Here is a 16,576-nt window from a genome sequence, read left to right on the forward strand (position 1 = left end):
TATTTTAGATTGTTAAAATAAAATATATCACTTCAATATGGTAATAAATAACATGTCATCTTCCTACATATTTTTTACAGACTTGCAGAGGTTCGACAAATATAGTCATTCATAGGAGGTTGGCTAAAATTATAGACAACAGATATATATATGGTTGGAGTGTGAGTTTTTCGAGAGGTTGACTATTTTTTTTTAATTTTGATATGCCAACTCACATTAGCTAAAAGTTTTCTATGGTTGGAGATGCTCCAAAACATCGTGGTTCCATGATATTAGCGCTATATTGATTGGTTATAATTTAAAAATAATATGTTATTAATGTTTTAGATTGTTAAAATAGAATATATCAGTTTAATATGATAACAAATTATGTGTAATTTTTCTATAAATTTCTTACATACCTGTAGAAGTTCAACAAATATAATCTGACTAAAACTATACTGCATCTGTCCCTCTCATTTCTTTATGGTTATTATTTTGAGATGTCCCTCTCATTTCTTTGCGTTACGATAAATAGTAAGTTTTTTCCATAATTACACCCACTATCTTCCCCCACTATCTCATATTTAATAATAAAAACTACTATTACACCTACTACTTTCCTCCACTATCTCAAATCTATTATTAAATATTGATAGGTCCCACCACTTTTTCATCTAACTTTACACATTTTTCATACGTTGTCTTAGTCTCCGTGTCCCCCTCCAGTGTAAACAATTGAGGGAGACCCCTCCAGTGTAAACAATTGAGGGAGACGGAGGAAGTAGGTAAGAGATGAGTATGATTTTTTTGGAGGTTAGCTATATTTTTTACTCCCTCTGTTTCTATTTACTTTTCCTGTTTCATATGTCGGTACTGTTCATAACATGAGACAAATTACTCATTTACGTCTAATTTATAAGACTAAATATAGTCATGAGTGATCTTGTTAGATTCGTATTAATGAGTACTTTAATACAGTGAAGTTTTTATATTTAATATTAATATGAAATTAAAGATATTAACGATAAAAAATGTGTGTTGACAAACGTGATAAAGACAAACAGAAAAAGTACTAAGGAGACAGAGGGAGTATTTTATATGTCAACTCACTTTTTAGTGGAGGCTTTCTATGATTGGAAATACTCTTAGAATAATAAAAATTTTGTATATTTTCTTAGAACTTTCACTTTTGTCGCTGTACGTCAATTAGAATTTTAGTGGAGAGTTTCAAACGAAGATGCTCTGAGAGCATCTCCGACCCTTGAAATCTCTTGGCTAAAAATGAGTTGGCATACTTAAAATAAAAATATTTAGGCAACAGTTCGAAAAACTCAACTTCAACCATGCTCAGCCGTTGTCTATAAATTTAGCCAACCTCCCATGGATGACTAAATTTGTCGAGGAAATCTGTAGGAAGATTGCACATCATTTATTACTATATTGAACTGATATATTCTATTTTAACAATCTAAAATATTAATAACATACTATATTTAAATTATAACCAACCAATATAATCAATACCATTGAAGCAAAATGTCTTACAGGTTCAGCAAATTTTACATAATATCTTGCAGGTCCTATTTAGCCAACGATTATAGCCAACGCCATTGGAGATGCTCTAACCATCCACGTTACGACTCCATTTGGATTATACATGAAATTCATTATTATTATTTAATTTATACTTAATCAAATATAGAATATAACAGTTGTCATTTTATATTCAGTTTGATATTTTTAGCATTTTCTTTTATTTTAAGGGATTTTCCTTAATTGAGAGATATTTTCCTTTTCAGTTAAAGAGACGGCGAAAATTTTGAACAGTTTCCTTGTAGAAATTTTAGGATACCCCGAAATTAAGAATCAAAAAAAATATATATATATCCTTAACGGCTAAATAAGAACTTGCGGTTTACAAGAAAGAAATCCGGGATTGTACCACAAGCCCGATCCAGAATCCTTATTCAAGATATTTGCCCAAAATTCAATCATATTAGTACTGTCTTCTTGATTGTATTTCTCAAATCTGAGGGTGTTCTTGTGAGCAATTAAGCATGAATAATGCTGTACCGCATAAATCGATGAAAGAAACTGACCCATGCCCGAACGGTAGAGAGCTTTCACTTGTGTCTAGAAGTTTGAAAGAGAGCTTTCTTGTGTCACATTCAGATACACTACTTGCTTTTCCTGCACGCAAGGTTTTTCCATCTCTTTAATTCCTCCTTCTCATCATTCATTGTGCTATAATAATTTCTACTTATCTTCTTTTGAGTTGATTGAAATTATAAGTTATTACTGGGATCTTGATTGCAAGGGAAGTTCTTTTCTAAAATTTATTTAAATACATTCACCCCGTTCTGATTATTTATTTTTTCCTTGAAGCATTACTTACGCATACACAAGCTCAGCGGAAATAAGTATTTTTTTAGAGCTCAGATGGTGCTCTTCATGGGCGAGCCTTGTCTCCCGTCACGGCTTCTCCTTTCTCCTTCTCCTTTGTAAGTTATAATTGGTCCTGATTTTTCCTATATATACTTGAATTTGTATTATGAGTTTTAGGACACATACTGTTTCTAGATTATTGTTCTTATCATGCTAGCATTTATCTGTTAACTTACGATTTTATGTCCTATTTTTTGTTGTAATCCTGAACAATGACTTCAGGATAAGGGAAAACGGAATTGTCAATAGTAAACCATTTGAAAGCTAGCTTTATTAATCTAGTTAATCTAGTTATCACTTATTTTTGAGTTAAAAAAATAAATAATATATTACATGTATGTATAAACTCCCATTTGGTACCCTTGGAGTACCTTCGCTTTATTTGCTGCAGATATGTACTAATGTCAACCAAATTTCTTTTAGGGGAATTAAAATAAATTTATAATGTAAAGGTTCTAATCCCAGCCTGCACAAAATATAGAAGTAGGAATGATGTAACAAACAATGTATATACACACATATTGACTGAAACAAATGCTATATAAGCTAATTGACATAATTTACATGATCCGGTGAAGAGCGAGAATCAGAACAAAACAATGAACATAGTATTCTAGGTTGTAGTAGAAACAATATTAACAAAGTGTAGCATAGAAAACAAAGTTGAGAATAGGGGATTCTTTAAGCGGTTGTCAAATTGTGGTTCCTTAATAGCGTTTCCAGTAGAATCCATTTCATCAGATTAGGAGGCATCCGAGGGTCGGCAGGACCATGTTAGGCACCACAAAACAATACTACTGTAGGCAACATGGATTGCAGAGAGCTAGACAGACACCTTGGAAGCAATCACCATGCTCAAAGTAGTGTGTCCTGCACACTAGAGTTTAAATTGCCAACAGCAGCAACTACCAAAAAATCCAAACTTGTGCCCATCCTAAAGCCCTCTTCGCACCTACCAAATGCAACAGCAAATTTATCGTGTGCTTAAGCTTAAAGTTGTAATGTTTGTTCAAAGAAAGACTCTTCCCAAGAACAATGTTTTACACACTTAAAGATGTGATCTAACTTCGTTCAGACCTTGGATTTACTTAATTTTTTTAGAAACTGCCTAAGAAAAAAGTCTCCATTCTAACAGATTTTCCTTTGGAGCATGCAGAAACTATTCCCCTGCCACATGCCCCCAGCAGAACAGCCAGCTAACTGAAAGCGAATAATTAGAATCTATTAGAGAAGCTAATGGCAACATTCTTCTTCATAGAGTTAGCAGAATGAACTTAAACTACGTATTTACCTTGCATACTTTGATTAGGGAGACCAATTGTTTGACCTCTTTTCAGCCGGTATATCGATCTCTTAAATTTCTCGTTTATATGTCGTGGAGCGCACCAGGGTTAGCTTACATCCTTGAACCAAGAACCATCTCTTGGCTGACCTAGTTCTAGTCCAGAAACAAGCTTCGAAAATTGATATTAATTTGTCATGGGTATTCCTTTTTCGTGAATATAGTTATATACAGATGTTGCTTAATTTATTTCTGACATACTTCTTTTCTCAGTCTAAAGGTGCCTGAATTCCATGGATTATTACATACGTGTGATGTACATTATGGTTCTAAATGCAATTTTTCTTTTGCTCTCTAATATCTTTTAAAGTTTTCTCCCAAAATTTAAAAACGATCACATGTCTGTGGTTAGCTTTAGGAAAATATCATTACTTGTTTGGGGATGTGTGACAAAAGGAGTGGTTCTTTCTGATTAGAAATAACTCGTGTGTATCTGTTATAACATGTTAGAGAACTATATATGGTCATTGACGTATTGTGAATGTTGAATATGTTCAAACACAGAAGTCAGACACCTGAGCTAATTTGTGCTCTGGAAAATCTTGAAGCTTACAAGAAGATAATCACTTTGATGTTGGCCCCTACCATTCTATTTGATTTGACAGCTTCTCTTTCTCTCGATCGATTTAAAGGTCAGGAGTTTGAGGTTTGTGTTAGGATCGATCGTAGCTGTGATAGCCAAAACATGATTGTTTATATGCACATGATGCCTTCTGCTAGGTATGATTTTTTTTTTCTTGAATCCTATAGAATCTTTTTGACAAATCCCAAGATAGTGTTCCTAACTTTTGCTACTCCCGTAGATCCGTTGCCTTGTCTAAATACATGTGCAGAAGTATGGTTCTCAGATCTCTGTCACCTCACTGGCTCTCTTCAGACAATACAGTACATGAATGTGCTGATCTATTCGGTAATGTGTCGGGGATGAATTCCTTACCAGAAGAATTGATAGAAGAGATTGTATCACGTACCAACCCTCGTGATGCATGCAGAAATCTATCGATGGTGTCCAGAAGTTTCTGCTTAGCCGCAAAATCTGATTATGTTTGGGATAGATTTCTTCCCTCTGAACTCATCTCCCGTCGTGCGGTGTCAGATCAGTGGTTGTTTGATGATCCTTGGAAAAATATTGCTTCAGATACTTTACATGCTTTTCCTACCAAGAAGGATTTGTATCTTTTTCTTGCAGACAATCCTTTAATCATCGATGACGGTGCTATGGTAATCAATCTGTTTTTATGTATTATTACTCTTGACTAGATTATTGTTTCTGAATTGAGCTAAATACATTCATTAGCTTTTGGTGTATCATGGAAAAAGAAGATTACAAGCGAAAGTTAAAATTTATATAAAGAGCCATCAACAGAGATATGTGCAGGGGGTGTGAACTGGTTGGTTTTGAAGTTCTGATATTGAAGTGTTATCAGTGAAATTTTCCGAATGTAAACTGCAAATTACTACGTAATTTGTGTTGTAGGTTATCTAAACACCAACTTTGTTGTGCAATTTAGTTGTATACTAACTTAGATTGTATTGTCTTCATTGAAGCAGTACTTTTGGCTAGACAAGCTCAGTGGGAACAAGTGTTTTCATATCGGACCGGAAAAGCTTTGCTTAAGTGAACCGAATGGGTGGGAGTGGTACAGTTATTCACTAACAAGGTAAAAAATTCTAATGAATGTGTCTTTCTCACATGCTAATCATCTTTCTTGTTTAGAAAATATTCTGTTGCAAGGAAGGAAATGAAATTCTTCTTTGATCACTTCTAAGAACAGAATTTTTACATATATTGCTATGTATCCATGTGTGTCACGCTATTAGGGAAAAGATTCTATGGTTAGTGATGTTAGAATGTCATGTGTGTAGTGTGTTTAAATGCAGATTTACTGGAACACCTGTGCTTAACGGGGCAAAAATCGAAATTTATGGAGAGATAAGCACTTCACTATTGTCCCCTAACACAGCCTATACTGCTTACTTTTTGTTTAATTTTAATGTCTACTACGGAGGATTTGGGGAGGAAATACCACTGGAAACATGTGTTGGTATTGATGGTAGTAGCAATTGCGAAAACAGGATTATCTATATACCCTTCATGCCCAAGTATGACAAATATGCTGGTCCCTATCTAGAAAGGAGACTGGAGATGCCTGTATTACCGGCTTGCCAGTATCCAAAAAGGAGAGATGATGGACTGTATGAACTTGAGTTGGGCGATTACTTTAACAAGGAAGGTGATCACAACAGGAAACTGAAGATGAGCTTGAGGGAAGACAGGAAAGAGAAGCGCGGCATCGTTCTTCATGGAATCGAGATCCGACCAAAGTGTTCTAAAAAAATTATTAGAGACTCTGAACTTTAAGATCCAGCCTAGTTCAGGCTCTAAGAAAAATCATACTTTAGTTAAGGTGTATAGTGTCCACTGTCCACCTATTCTTCTGTTTCTGCGTAAGTTTTATTCTTGATCAGGTTTTTATTTTAGTTTATTCATATAAACGAATCAACAAACAGTTATTAGTGTTTTTTTTCCCACGTATGCTACTATCATTCGTATGTTCTCGACCAGCTGTCATATAACAATATGGCAATAAACCTGAAACAGAGATTAAACGTTTGCAATATCAAACCTTGGAAACAAGGTAAAACCAATACTCCCTCTGTCTTTTTTAATATGTCACTTTTGACTTGGACACGTAACTTTAGGTGGATTGACCGGCTAGTAAAAGTTATTATTTTTAATTAATTTTTGTTGTGAATTAAAATTTTGATTATATATTTTTATTCAGAGAAAGAAAATTTCAAAAATAATACATTTAACTACCCGGTCAAAACACTTAAAAGTGTGTGCGTCAAAAAGTCAAACGTCATGTATTAAAAAACGAGTACCAGATACTAGCTGCTAGTCTAATCTTTTCTGTAGGCTAATAACCAAGGTAAACCATAATTTTAAGTATCTTCTCTAGGCAAGACCTCTTTGCCTTTTGTTGATCATATGAAGTCTATGCCTCTGGTAACGAGGCTGCACTTCTTCCGGTCCTCGTCTTGCTCACCAATTTTGCTGCACTTCTTCCAGTCCTCGTCCTAATCCTTGCTCACCAATTTTACATACAAGATGAACCAAGTCTATGCTAATGCTAAAGCCCCCGGAGTGAAATTGAGTTGGGCGATTACTTAAACAAGAAAGGTGATCACAACAGGACACTGAAGATGAGCTTGAGGGAAGACAGATAAGAGAAGCGTGGCATCGTTCTTAATGGATCGAGATCCGACCAAAGTGTTCTAAAGAAATTATTAGAGTCTGGCCTAAGGGCTCTAAGAAAAATCATACTACAGTGTCCACTGTCCACCTATTCTTCTGTTTCTGCATAAATTTTATTCTTGATCAGGGTTTTTATTTTTGTTAATTCGTTTAACAGACAGTTATTAGTGCTTTTTTTTTTTCCCCGTTAGACGCGTTTCGCATGTTCTCAGTTAGCAGTCATATGGCAATAAACCTGAAACAGAGGTTAAATGTTTGCAATATCAAACCAATATCAGATACCAGCTGTAAGTGTAATCTTTTCTCTACACTAATAACTAAGGTAAATTATAATATTGAAGCATCTTCTATAGCTGACCATAATATTGAAGCATCTTCTGCAGCTGTTGTGATCTTTCTATGCAAGACCTCTTTGCCTTTTGTTCATCGTATGAAGTCTATGCCTCTGGTAACAACGCTGCACTTCTTCCAGTCCTCGCTTGCTCACCAATTTTGCTGCACTTCTTCCAGTCCTCGCCCTAATCCTTGCTCACCAATTTTACATACAAGATGAACCAGTTTACGCCCCCTCTCTTTCACATCTTCATCTTCTTCCGACTCTCTCTTCCTTTTTCGTACCCAAAGCGGAGGAGCCAGTGTTAGGCCAAGTACAGAGCCAACACGAACATCATTGGCCTTCAACGTCGAAGTGTCATCTTCCATCACGTTCCCATTGAAAGAGAGCAATAACCGATCAGGCTGTCGCGGTAGACTAAATTTGTCCATGATCTTTGTTTTCACAATTTCAATTGTATCACTAGTTTTCACGGCCACAGTCAGCTTCCCATAGATAGATAGTCCATCAAACCTTTCTTCCATGCCACTGTAACTCCTCAACCGAGACGCCATGAACAACATCGCCTCCTTGTCGATATCGTAATCAGCCAGACTCCTCTCTCGTTGCAACTGCCTCCCAGCGTGAACTAGAACATTATACCAAGATGGCATTCCGTCTTTTTGCTCAATCTTATCCATGACACGCCCGATAGAATCAGAACTGTGGTTATTATCGATAGTAATTGTGTTGCCACTTAGGGTCCTAACAAATAATTGGAAACTAAGTTCGTACACATGGAGAACCGATCCATCTAAAATCTTGTGTTCGGCTAGAGACGTGACATGGTCCAGATACTTTCCAGCAAAGGTGAAACGCTGGCGATCGGTTGCGATTCCAGTTATGCGATTGACGCTGGTTTTGATATCTTCCAGTGTTTCGACATTATTGAGAGGAGGTAAATATGTGCCGCTTGGGGTTCTCAGAAAGATCTTCATCTTAGTCTGATGATAATCAAGGCGAAAGAGACGTGAAGATTAATATATACAATAGTTTAAGCACCTGTAGAGTTCTCGTACGAAACAGAATCAGGGCTCTTATCATAGAGATGCAAGGGTTTTGACCCGGGGTTTTAGCCAAAGCCCGGACCGAATTGGGTTGGGTAGGGTTTTCACAAAATAGTTGACTTCTTTACAATTTCAAGTAAATTAAGTTGGGCTAACTTTATCCGGGCATAATTCGACTTTATCGGGCCAGGTTGGGCTCAATTTTATAAAAAATATAGAGATGGTCTTAAATCCGGGCCGGACTTTGATCATGTCCCGACATAATTTCCTTTTTATGCATCTCCAAATCCTAATTGTAAAAGTAGCTCAACTCTAAAAAAGATTATGAGCCTAGCGACACTCAATCTTATGCTTCCAAAAAAACTGCAAGTCTAACTCAATCTATACTTATTATACTTAAAAGGACCCACAGACATGTATTTTCCATATTTCATATTTTTGATTTTTATTTGTGGCTTAAATTTCATAAATTTAAGTATATTCAGATTTCATACAAATAATAATATTGGGAAAAAATAAATATTGATAATCAAATATAAGTAGAGTATTTTAAAGTAACCAAACAAATGTTATGTAATGTAAGTTAGTAACTATAAAACTATTTAGTTTCTTACTAATTTCGTTTTAAAATTAAAGCGATAATGTGTTTGCAGCATATATTTGCTTCCACAATCAATCATATACAGCTTCATTGAGGATGTAGAATGGAGTAGTCTTGTCCAACGAGTCTGCGCTCTAGAATATCGGAATTGAGAAAAGTAAATAGGTTGAGATATATTGGTTCGTGAATCATGATATGGCCAATTGACACGCGACTATGTTCAACCTGCGAGGAACACAAAGCATACATGACAGTATGAGACTGAGCTGCTGTAATACTTTAAACACACAAGACATTGAAAAGGAACAAGCAAACCATGATTCAGATATCCAATCAGAGCTCATCTTTGCCCGATATCTCTACCCAATTAAGAAAAGACAAGCCAACTACAGACTGCACTCTCACTTGATGCCAGAGCTATCTAGCTAATTGTCGCCTAATATAAAAATTCATTGTATTGCAAAAATATTGTAACCGTAAAGAGGATAATTATCAAGTTCATTAACAGGTACTCAACATACAAAGAAAAGTTGCTACATTACAAACCAGGGACCAAGTAGTATCTATGTATGGTTATTATAATTAGTCAGCGAAATCAAAAAATACAATACCAGAGAAATTAATCAAATAGTACTGCTTCATGCATGCATGGATGGTTGATTGGTTGTCATAATACATAATAGCGACGGAGGCTAATAAAAGAGATGGAGCTGGGGGATGTATATAAGACTACGTACCTAATGAATACGAAAAATGAAAAAAGGGAACATTTTGCAGACACAGGGTGACACACAGGTCACTCCAAAAACGCAGGTCCCCTATTAAGGCAGAATTATTGCGACCATATATCCAACCATGATTCTGTCCTCATCTCTCCACCACCCCTGTCATTTCTTCTTCATTATCTCCCCACCCTTTGCTTCTTTTTTTCCGCTTACTGTTGTTTATAACGGGTCCATCTAAAATGTTAAAATGTTTAAGAGAGGTTTCAAATACATCTTATACCATATTTCGATATTCCCCACACTTGCCATCGGGACAATTAATGCCTAATTGGCTCTGATACCATGTTGATGGACAAATTCTCAACCGGTCTCCACACTCGGTAATTCTGTATATAATTATTTTTATCTCTTCTTCCCTCTCTCACCTATATATACTTCCATAAATTCTCTCATCTTCCCTACACACCCAAAAACATATACCCTTTCTTTCTTTCTTTTCGATTTGTTATATCATGAGGACCATGGTAGACTTGGGGAGCCAAAGAGGCCCAATGGTCCTCCACATAATGGACACCGCCACCTCTGTGGACTGTCGTGAAGTCCGTTTTCGCAGAACCATATTCCGTTCACTCATCGAATGCATGGTTCCTGCATGCTGTGCCTTCCAACCCACGTCATCAGACTACTCATCCTCCTCCTCTTCATCCACCACCAGCATCGACTCCTCCGAATTCACATCAACTTTCAGTAGCTCAACAAGCACTCATGCATCCACCGTCACAGGAACATTCTTCGGATACCGAAGAGGCCGCGTAAGCTTCTGCCTCCAAGACGACTCTAAAAGCTCTCCTCTTCTCCTCCTCGAACTAGGAATCCCCACTTGCTACTTAGCTAAAGAAATGCAATACGGATTGCTCCGAATTGCGCTTGTGGAGTGTGAACGTAGACAAAGTAATGGTAAACAAGTGAAAGGCTCGCTTTTCAGTTTGCCTCTTTGGTCTGTGTTTTTTAATGGAAAGAAGATTGGGTTTGCTAAGAGGAGGGCCGCCACGGAAAGTGACGCAAGTGCTCTGAAGATGATGCAGTCGGTGTCTGTTGGCGCCGGAGTTATACCGTCAGGGTTAAAAGCGTCGGAAAATGCTAAAAATGAATTACTTGACGATGAGAAGATGTTTATGAGGGCTAAATTTAAAAGGGTTAGCGGGTCAGTCAACTCCGAGTCGTTTCATATGATGAACCCGGATGGGAGTTCCTCCTGTCAGGAGCTGAGCATTTTTCTTCTAAGATCATAGATATGTGTAGTACTTGCTAATTGTGATCTAATACTGCAAGTAATTTTCATTCAAGAGATGTAATTTGAAATTACACGTATTCGGAAAAAAGTGTACAGTTTTTATGTCATAGTTTAAAGAAATATAATTTGTACTTGCCAATATGTATTTCGTTGAAGAGAATTACAAATAATAGATAGTGCCGTATGTATATATTTGGCTGTCTGCGTTTGGTGGGCTTATGATATTCTCTGTTTGAGTAGGAACTTAATTAAGTCGTGTGTTGTCAAATCTTTGTTCCTTCGAAACGGAGAAAAGACTTGAAAGAAGTATCGGAAATATTAATATCAAAGTGTAAAACTGATTAAACATTACAACGAAATCGGTTTTTCATGACAGAAATTTAACACCAATTTCATCATAACGAAAAGTAATTACGACAGAGATCTTTCATCATTTCCGAAAGCGTCTAAAATTGAAAATTGAGTCACATGTTCAAATTTCGGCGGAAGTGCGAATTGTCAATTGCATCATGAGTTAATTTGTATAGGAGTTGACCAGAAAATATAACGGTTATTCTCTCCGTCGTAAGGCTGGTGTGCAAAACGATTCCGTCATAACAAGCCAGTTTTGTTGTACTGATATTTCTTTTACAGATAACAGATGGAAGACTGTTATATATGAGGCAGTAGTTAATATTATGGTTAATGTAATTTCAACCACATGTTTCAGATGAAACTTGAGAAAATAAATAAATATATATAGATGGAATTTGCGAGCATGTATAATTGAGATAAGCTTGGATCCAGCATCCATGCAGTGCAATCAAATCCAGTTAGGGCAGGGGTCCTATATGTCAAGAGACATGTTGCTAACAAGACAAGATTTTATTGTGCTCCTCTTCTCCCCATCCCTATTCTCTTTATATTCAGATCTACTTCAAAGTATAATTAGCCAGCTCTTCATATTAATTTTAATTTGCATATTTATCAATCAATTCCTAGTTTCTTCACATTTTTAGACCAGAGCTATAAATTGATGGTTTATTATTTTTTTAGATCAGAGCTAGAAAATATAATTTATTTGTTTTTTCAGAAATATGGGCAAAGAGTTGAGCATTACAGAATCGGATACACTTTGAGAAATAACAGGGCCAGAAATAATCTGAGTGATTATCAAAGTAAGGAGAAAGGGAGGAACAGCAAAGTTAAAGGAGACGTAGACATGCATGCACACGGTCGGGTCGGGTCGGTTGTGTGAAGAGAGATGAGGAGGCAACAAAGAGGGGTGGTACAAGCAGTTGGCCACACCCCCACCCCCACGTGACTGACGTGCATACCCCCCTCTTGTCTCCTTTCTTCTTCTGCCCCATCCTGTTTTACGATTTTATCGTCTTCCTGCCTTCCGCTCAAATCATATGCACTATCTACACACCACACAGATGTACTAGTTTTTGTTCAAGTCGCGATGTGGCACATATGTAAATAATACTGGCTCCTCAAAACCCTTTTTTTTTTAAATTAAAAAAAATCCTCTCTCAACCTCTTTTTTTCGGCCCTAGTGGGGGGCTTGATTTTCACTGAAAAGTCTTAAATAAGTTATCTTTTTTTGTTTTATTCTTGTTTTTCAATAATACTCCTCCACATGTAAGGATTTTTGTCTTTCGAGATTGTGTTTTTATTTGATAAAATCTTTTTTTTGGGTGAGATTTATTCTCAATTTATTTGGGTGTTGTTTATTCTCTCTTGTGAGAGCCTGGTGTGTTTTGGTGTAATTCAATGTTTCAAGGGTTTGATTCAGTGATAAAGACTAATATGAGATTGTAATTACGATCGATAGCTCAAACCGGTTGTGGTGAAAGCTATAAATATACATACATCAATTTTAACAAATCACTTGATTGTATATTCACAATAACAAGATTAATCAACGATACGATCTGTTTTATATTTGTTCGGCTCGATTGTTCTTGTAGATGCCGTATGACTTTTCATTATTGTATTAATTCCTATTTTTCAAAAATAAATAAATATGCGGGGACAATCTACTCCACAGGATTCATGCCCTGGGAGGATTTACTAGAAAATGGGTTCCAATTTTGTATAAAAATTTTATCTGTAAAGATTTTAGTGTACCGAGAAGTATAATTATTATTAATAATACTAGCTTATAACCCGTGCAAGGCACAGAAACTTTTTAATTATTTATAAATTTTTAAATATATTTTAAATGGTTTAAAAAAATTTAATTTATTGATAATAAATTAAAATTGTATGTATCATGCCAAAATATTAAATTTTTTCTATCAAATTTTAAATTGTTTTAAGTAAAATATGTTACGCCAACTCCTATTAGATTATATTTATAAATGTATTTTATATTAGAATTATTATAATGGGATTAAAATATTTTTCTAAAATTTTTTTATGGTTCGAGATTAAAATTGATAAACACAATTTGTTTTGAATTAAGAAGATGAATCATAAACATGCAATAAGATGGTAGAATTTGTTTTGGATTAAGAAAAAGTCTTTGTATTCGTTCCTCACATAAATCGGGCTTATTAATTTTAAAATATATTAGATAAAAATAATTTTGTGACGGCGCGATTTATATGATTCTACAAATAAAATTGATAGAAAATATTTATTTTCGATTAAAAAAATCATAAACACGTGAAACACATAATTTGTTTTGGATTCAGAAAAGAAATTATAAACATGCAAGTAGATATCAGTTGTCTTATGAAACGGAAGTTAATTTTGTTCAAATCTAATGGTGCTTATTTGTTCAATATACGATCCGATGGATAAAAATAATTTTGTAACAGTGCGATTTATACGATTCTACAATTAAAATTTGTAGGAAATATTTGTTTTGGATTAAAAAAAAAACCAAAAACACATGAAAGACAAAATTTGTTTTGGATTCAGAAAAGGAATTATAAACATGCAAGTAGATGTCGGTTTCTTTATAGAACATAATATAATTTTGTTCTAATCTAACGGTGCTTATTTGTTCAATATACGATCCAACGGATGATAAATTTTTGGACCATAGGACCATGCGACCAAATTATCTCCCTTACGCTTATTATATATAAGTATAATAGAAATCAATAAAAATCTATTATTTAAATAAAGTGATTATTAGTTGGGTCTAGAAAATTAGATTCTGATTATAATTTAAAAATTAATGTCATATGAAGCCATGATAAAACAGCTATAGGTTTGAAGGTAAAAAAAGACGAACCATCCATCTGTCAAAAAAAAAAAAAAAAGACGAACCATCCAGCTCTCGTGATGGACGGGCCGCAGGCTTGCGCTTCAAATTTGATTACTGTCATATATAGTTCTTGCTTGGGCTTACCAAACTGGCCCAACTCAGGAAAGATAGTCACTTACCGATTTTGAGGCCACACAATTCCATGCTCCGCTTTTTCTTTTGGGAGGCATGCCTAGGGGTGATCGCGGTTCGGGCGGTGCTTTTTTTTCCTAAAACCGCAAGCTAAAGCGCGCATGCGGTTTGGTTGAAAATTCAAACCGCAACCGTACCGCGCTAGCATAAAAACCGCTTAAACCACACCACAAAAATGCGGTGCGGGGCAGTGCGGTTTGCACGTTTAAAATAAATGTTTTAATTGAATTAATTATAAAAGAATTTAAATACATTATATTAATAAAGTCATAACAAATCTATATGATATTTATCATTCAAGAACTACAACGACTACTAAAAAATATAAACAAAAGTGTAAATAAAATGATAATAAGTTGTAAGCAGTGTTGTAAAAAGTGGGAATCGAACTTAATCGGTGAAATCACGGAATAAGGATTATTTGGATAGATCGAGTACTAAATAGATGATTAATGAAATAAATGAGGATTAATTGGATAGATCGGGAATTAATCGGATGATTAATGGAATAAACGGATATTTAATTAGTTTTGCGAGCTATGGAACATAGAATATTAATCACCGACATTTAGGACATAATTTTGTAAGAGACATATAATAATAATATAATCATTTTATAAACTTTGGTATAATAGCAAACTAGATTTATAAAGAATAATCAACTATTATTTGAAGAGCTCTAACAAATACATACATAACATAAATATAAATAATACTAGTAATTTATATATACTATTATAATGCGGTGCGGTGCGGTTTGAACCGCACTAGTAAAATGTCAAACCGCAACCCGCACCGCACCTTGCGGTTTGTGAAAAATTCAAACCGCAACTCGTACCGCACCTTGCGGTTTGTGAAAAATTCAAACCGCAACCGCACCACAAAAATTAAAAACCGCGTTTTATGGTGCGGTGCGAGCGGTTTATGCGGTTTTTTATCAGCCCTAGGCATGCCTTGTTTTGTTTGAGTGAGTTAACTTCACTTATTAAAAACAACCTTGTTTACTTGTTTCAAATTTCTTCAACAATATGACATAATCTTGTCTAAACTGTGATACAAATTTATTTTTAAATAACGTGATTATAGTATGAATAATTTTAAAAAATCAGTATAAGTCAAGTAATATTTGAAAACTATTTGGATATTTGACTATAATATAAATCTCATAACAAATTAATTATTTTAATCCAAAAAAGAGAGTATATTCTATTTTTAGATCTAATTCATAAATTCATTTTCAAAAAGTTAGCCCGACAATAAACATTGTACTTCACTAATCAATCTTAATAATACTGGAGAAAACGATAAGAACAATTATAGAAAAAAGATGATCTCAAGAACAATGCATATGGTCAAAACACGTATACACAGATGTTTGGACTAACTGCTGCGCAGATCTTCCCCTCAGCCTCATAAATCTTTTATTTCGTCGCGTGGGTAGAGTTATCATACTCTGCGACAACACTGGAGTCGCTGAAATTTAATCCATTCAATATTATAATAGTCTTATAGTCAGTGTTCTAAAAATCCCCGATTTAACCGATAAATCCCCGATAAATCCCCTGCAAGGTCGGCCACCGATCCGATTTTTGAAATCCGAGAAATCCTTATATATATATCATAATCGAAGTATATGTGATAAATTATTAAAATTAAAATACTATATTACTTTAAATATGAATAATAATAGAGTTTATAAATATATTAAATATATTAGTTACTAAATAACTAATATAATAATAACTAAATATTAAATAATATTTTAATATTAAAATAAACCCGATTTTAACTCCGATTAATCCTTCCGATTAATCCCCGATTTCCGATTAATCCTTGAATCGGTAGCTCGACCGATTAGGTCCGATTCCCGATTTCTGTAACACTGCTTATAGTAAGTAATCTGAATTTAATGTCATTTTGTGAGCGGGAGATTATTTCTTCTATATTATTATGTCGGTGGTTATTCTTTTGACACAAAAAAATCTCCGGTTTATTGAAAAATCAAATATGAATTTTCGACAAATTCTTAATAGACATGCCAATGATTAGTTTTGATTCCTTATTTTTACAAGCAAATACTACTAGTTTGAGATGGACAAATTATCGGACTAACATGTGGAATTATTTAAGCCGGTTTTATGTCCAAAATTTACT

At 34.7% G+C, this 16,576-nt stretch overlaps 3 protein-coding genes across 4 annotated transcripts; 2 read left to right on the plus strand and 1 right to left on the minus strand.

The window, feature by feature from the left end:
- Window positions 1-1,865: 1,865 nt before the first annotated feature.
- Window positions 1,866-6,314, plus strand: LOC108219407 (F-box protein PP2-B11). Of its 2 annotated transcripts, none has more exons than XM_017392840.2 (6): window positions 1,866-2,183; window positions 2,368-2,483; window positions 4,274-4,489; window positions 4,573-4,990; window positions 5,321-5,430; window positions 5,651-6,314. In XM_017392840.2, exons 1-6 carry the CDS (start codon window positions 2,040-2,042, stop codon window positions 6,129-6,131), a joined length of 1,485 nt encoding a protein of 494 aa, XP_017248329.1. In that variant the 5' UTR covers window positions 1,866-2,039; the 3' UTR covers window positions 6,132-6,314. The 2 variants fall into 2 exon arrangements, with proteins under 2 accessions (XP_017248329.1, XP_063948399.1); XM_064092329.1 differs by having other exon boundaries at window positions 1,897-2,183; window positions 5,636-6,314.
- A 1,197-nt stretch (window positions 6,315-7,511) lies between these two features.
- LOC108217464 (uncharacterized) lies at window positions 7,512-8,339 on the minus strand. The gene has a single exon (XM_017390295.1). The coding sequence runs from the start codon at window positions 8,337-8,339 to the stop codon at window positions 7,512-7,514; it is 828 nt and encodes a 275-aa protein (XP_017245784.1).
- Window positions 8,340-9,956: 1,617 nt separating this feature from the next.
- LOC108217895 (protein MIZU-KUSSEI 1) lies at window positions 9,957-11,218 on the plus strand. Its single transcript, XM_017390798.2, has one exon. It carries the CDS (start codon window positions 10,247-10,249, stop codon window positions 11,024-11,026), a length of 780 nt encoding a protein of 259 aa, XP_017246287.1. The 5' UTR covers window positions 9,957-10,246; the 3' UTR covers window positions 11,027-11,218.
- Window positions 11,219-16,576: the final 5,358 nt, after the last annotated feature.

Source organism: Daucus carota, chromosome 4 (assembly GCF_001625215.2).
Source record: "Daucus carota subsp. sativus chromosome 4, DH1 v3.0, whole genome shotgun sequence".
Classification (NCBI taxonomy): domain Eukaryota; kingdom Viridiplantae; phylum Streptophyta; class Magnoliopsida; order Apiales; family Apiaceae; genus Daucus; species Daucus carota.

What these genes read in the sequence shown, in the direction of transcription:
- LOC108219407 (XM_064092329.1), top strand. Translation starts at nt 2,040, where the DNA reads ATGAATAATGCTGTACCGCATAAATCGATGAAAGAAACTGACCCATGC. An exon ending in CTCCTTTCTCCTTCTCCTTT is followed by an intron (nt 2,484 to 4,273) that starts GTAAGTTATAAT and finishes GTTCAAACACAG; the next exon opens with AAGTCAGACACCTGAGCTAA. An exon ending in CACATGATGCCTTCTGCTAG is followed by an intron (nt 4,490 to 4,572) that starts GTATGATTTTTT and finishes CTACTCCCGTAG; the next exon opens with ATCCGTTGCCTTGTCTAAAT.
- LOC108217464 (XM_017390295.1), bottom strand. Translation starts at nt 8,339, where the DNA reads ATGAAGATCTTTCTGAGAACCCCAAGCGGCACATATTTACCTCCTCTC.
- LOC108217895 (XM_017390798.2), top strand. Translation starts at nt 10,247, where the DNA reads ATGAGGACCATGGTAGACTTGGGGAGCCAAAGAGGCCCAATGGTCCTC.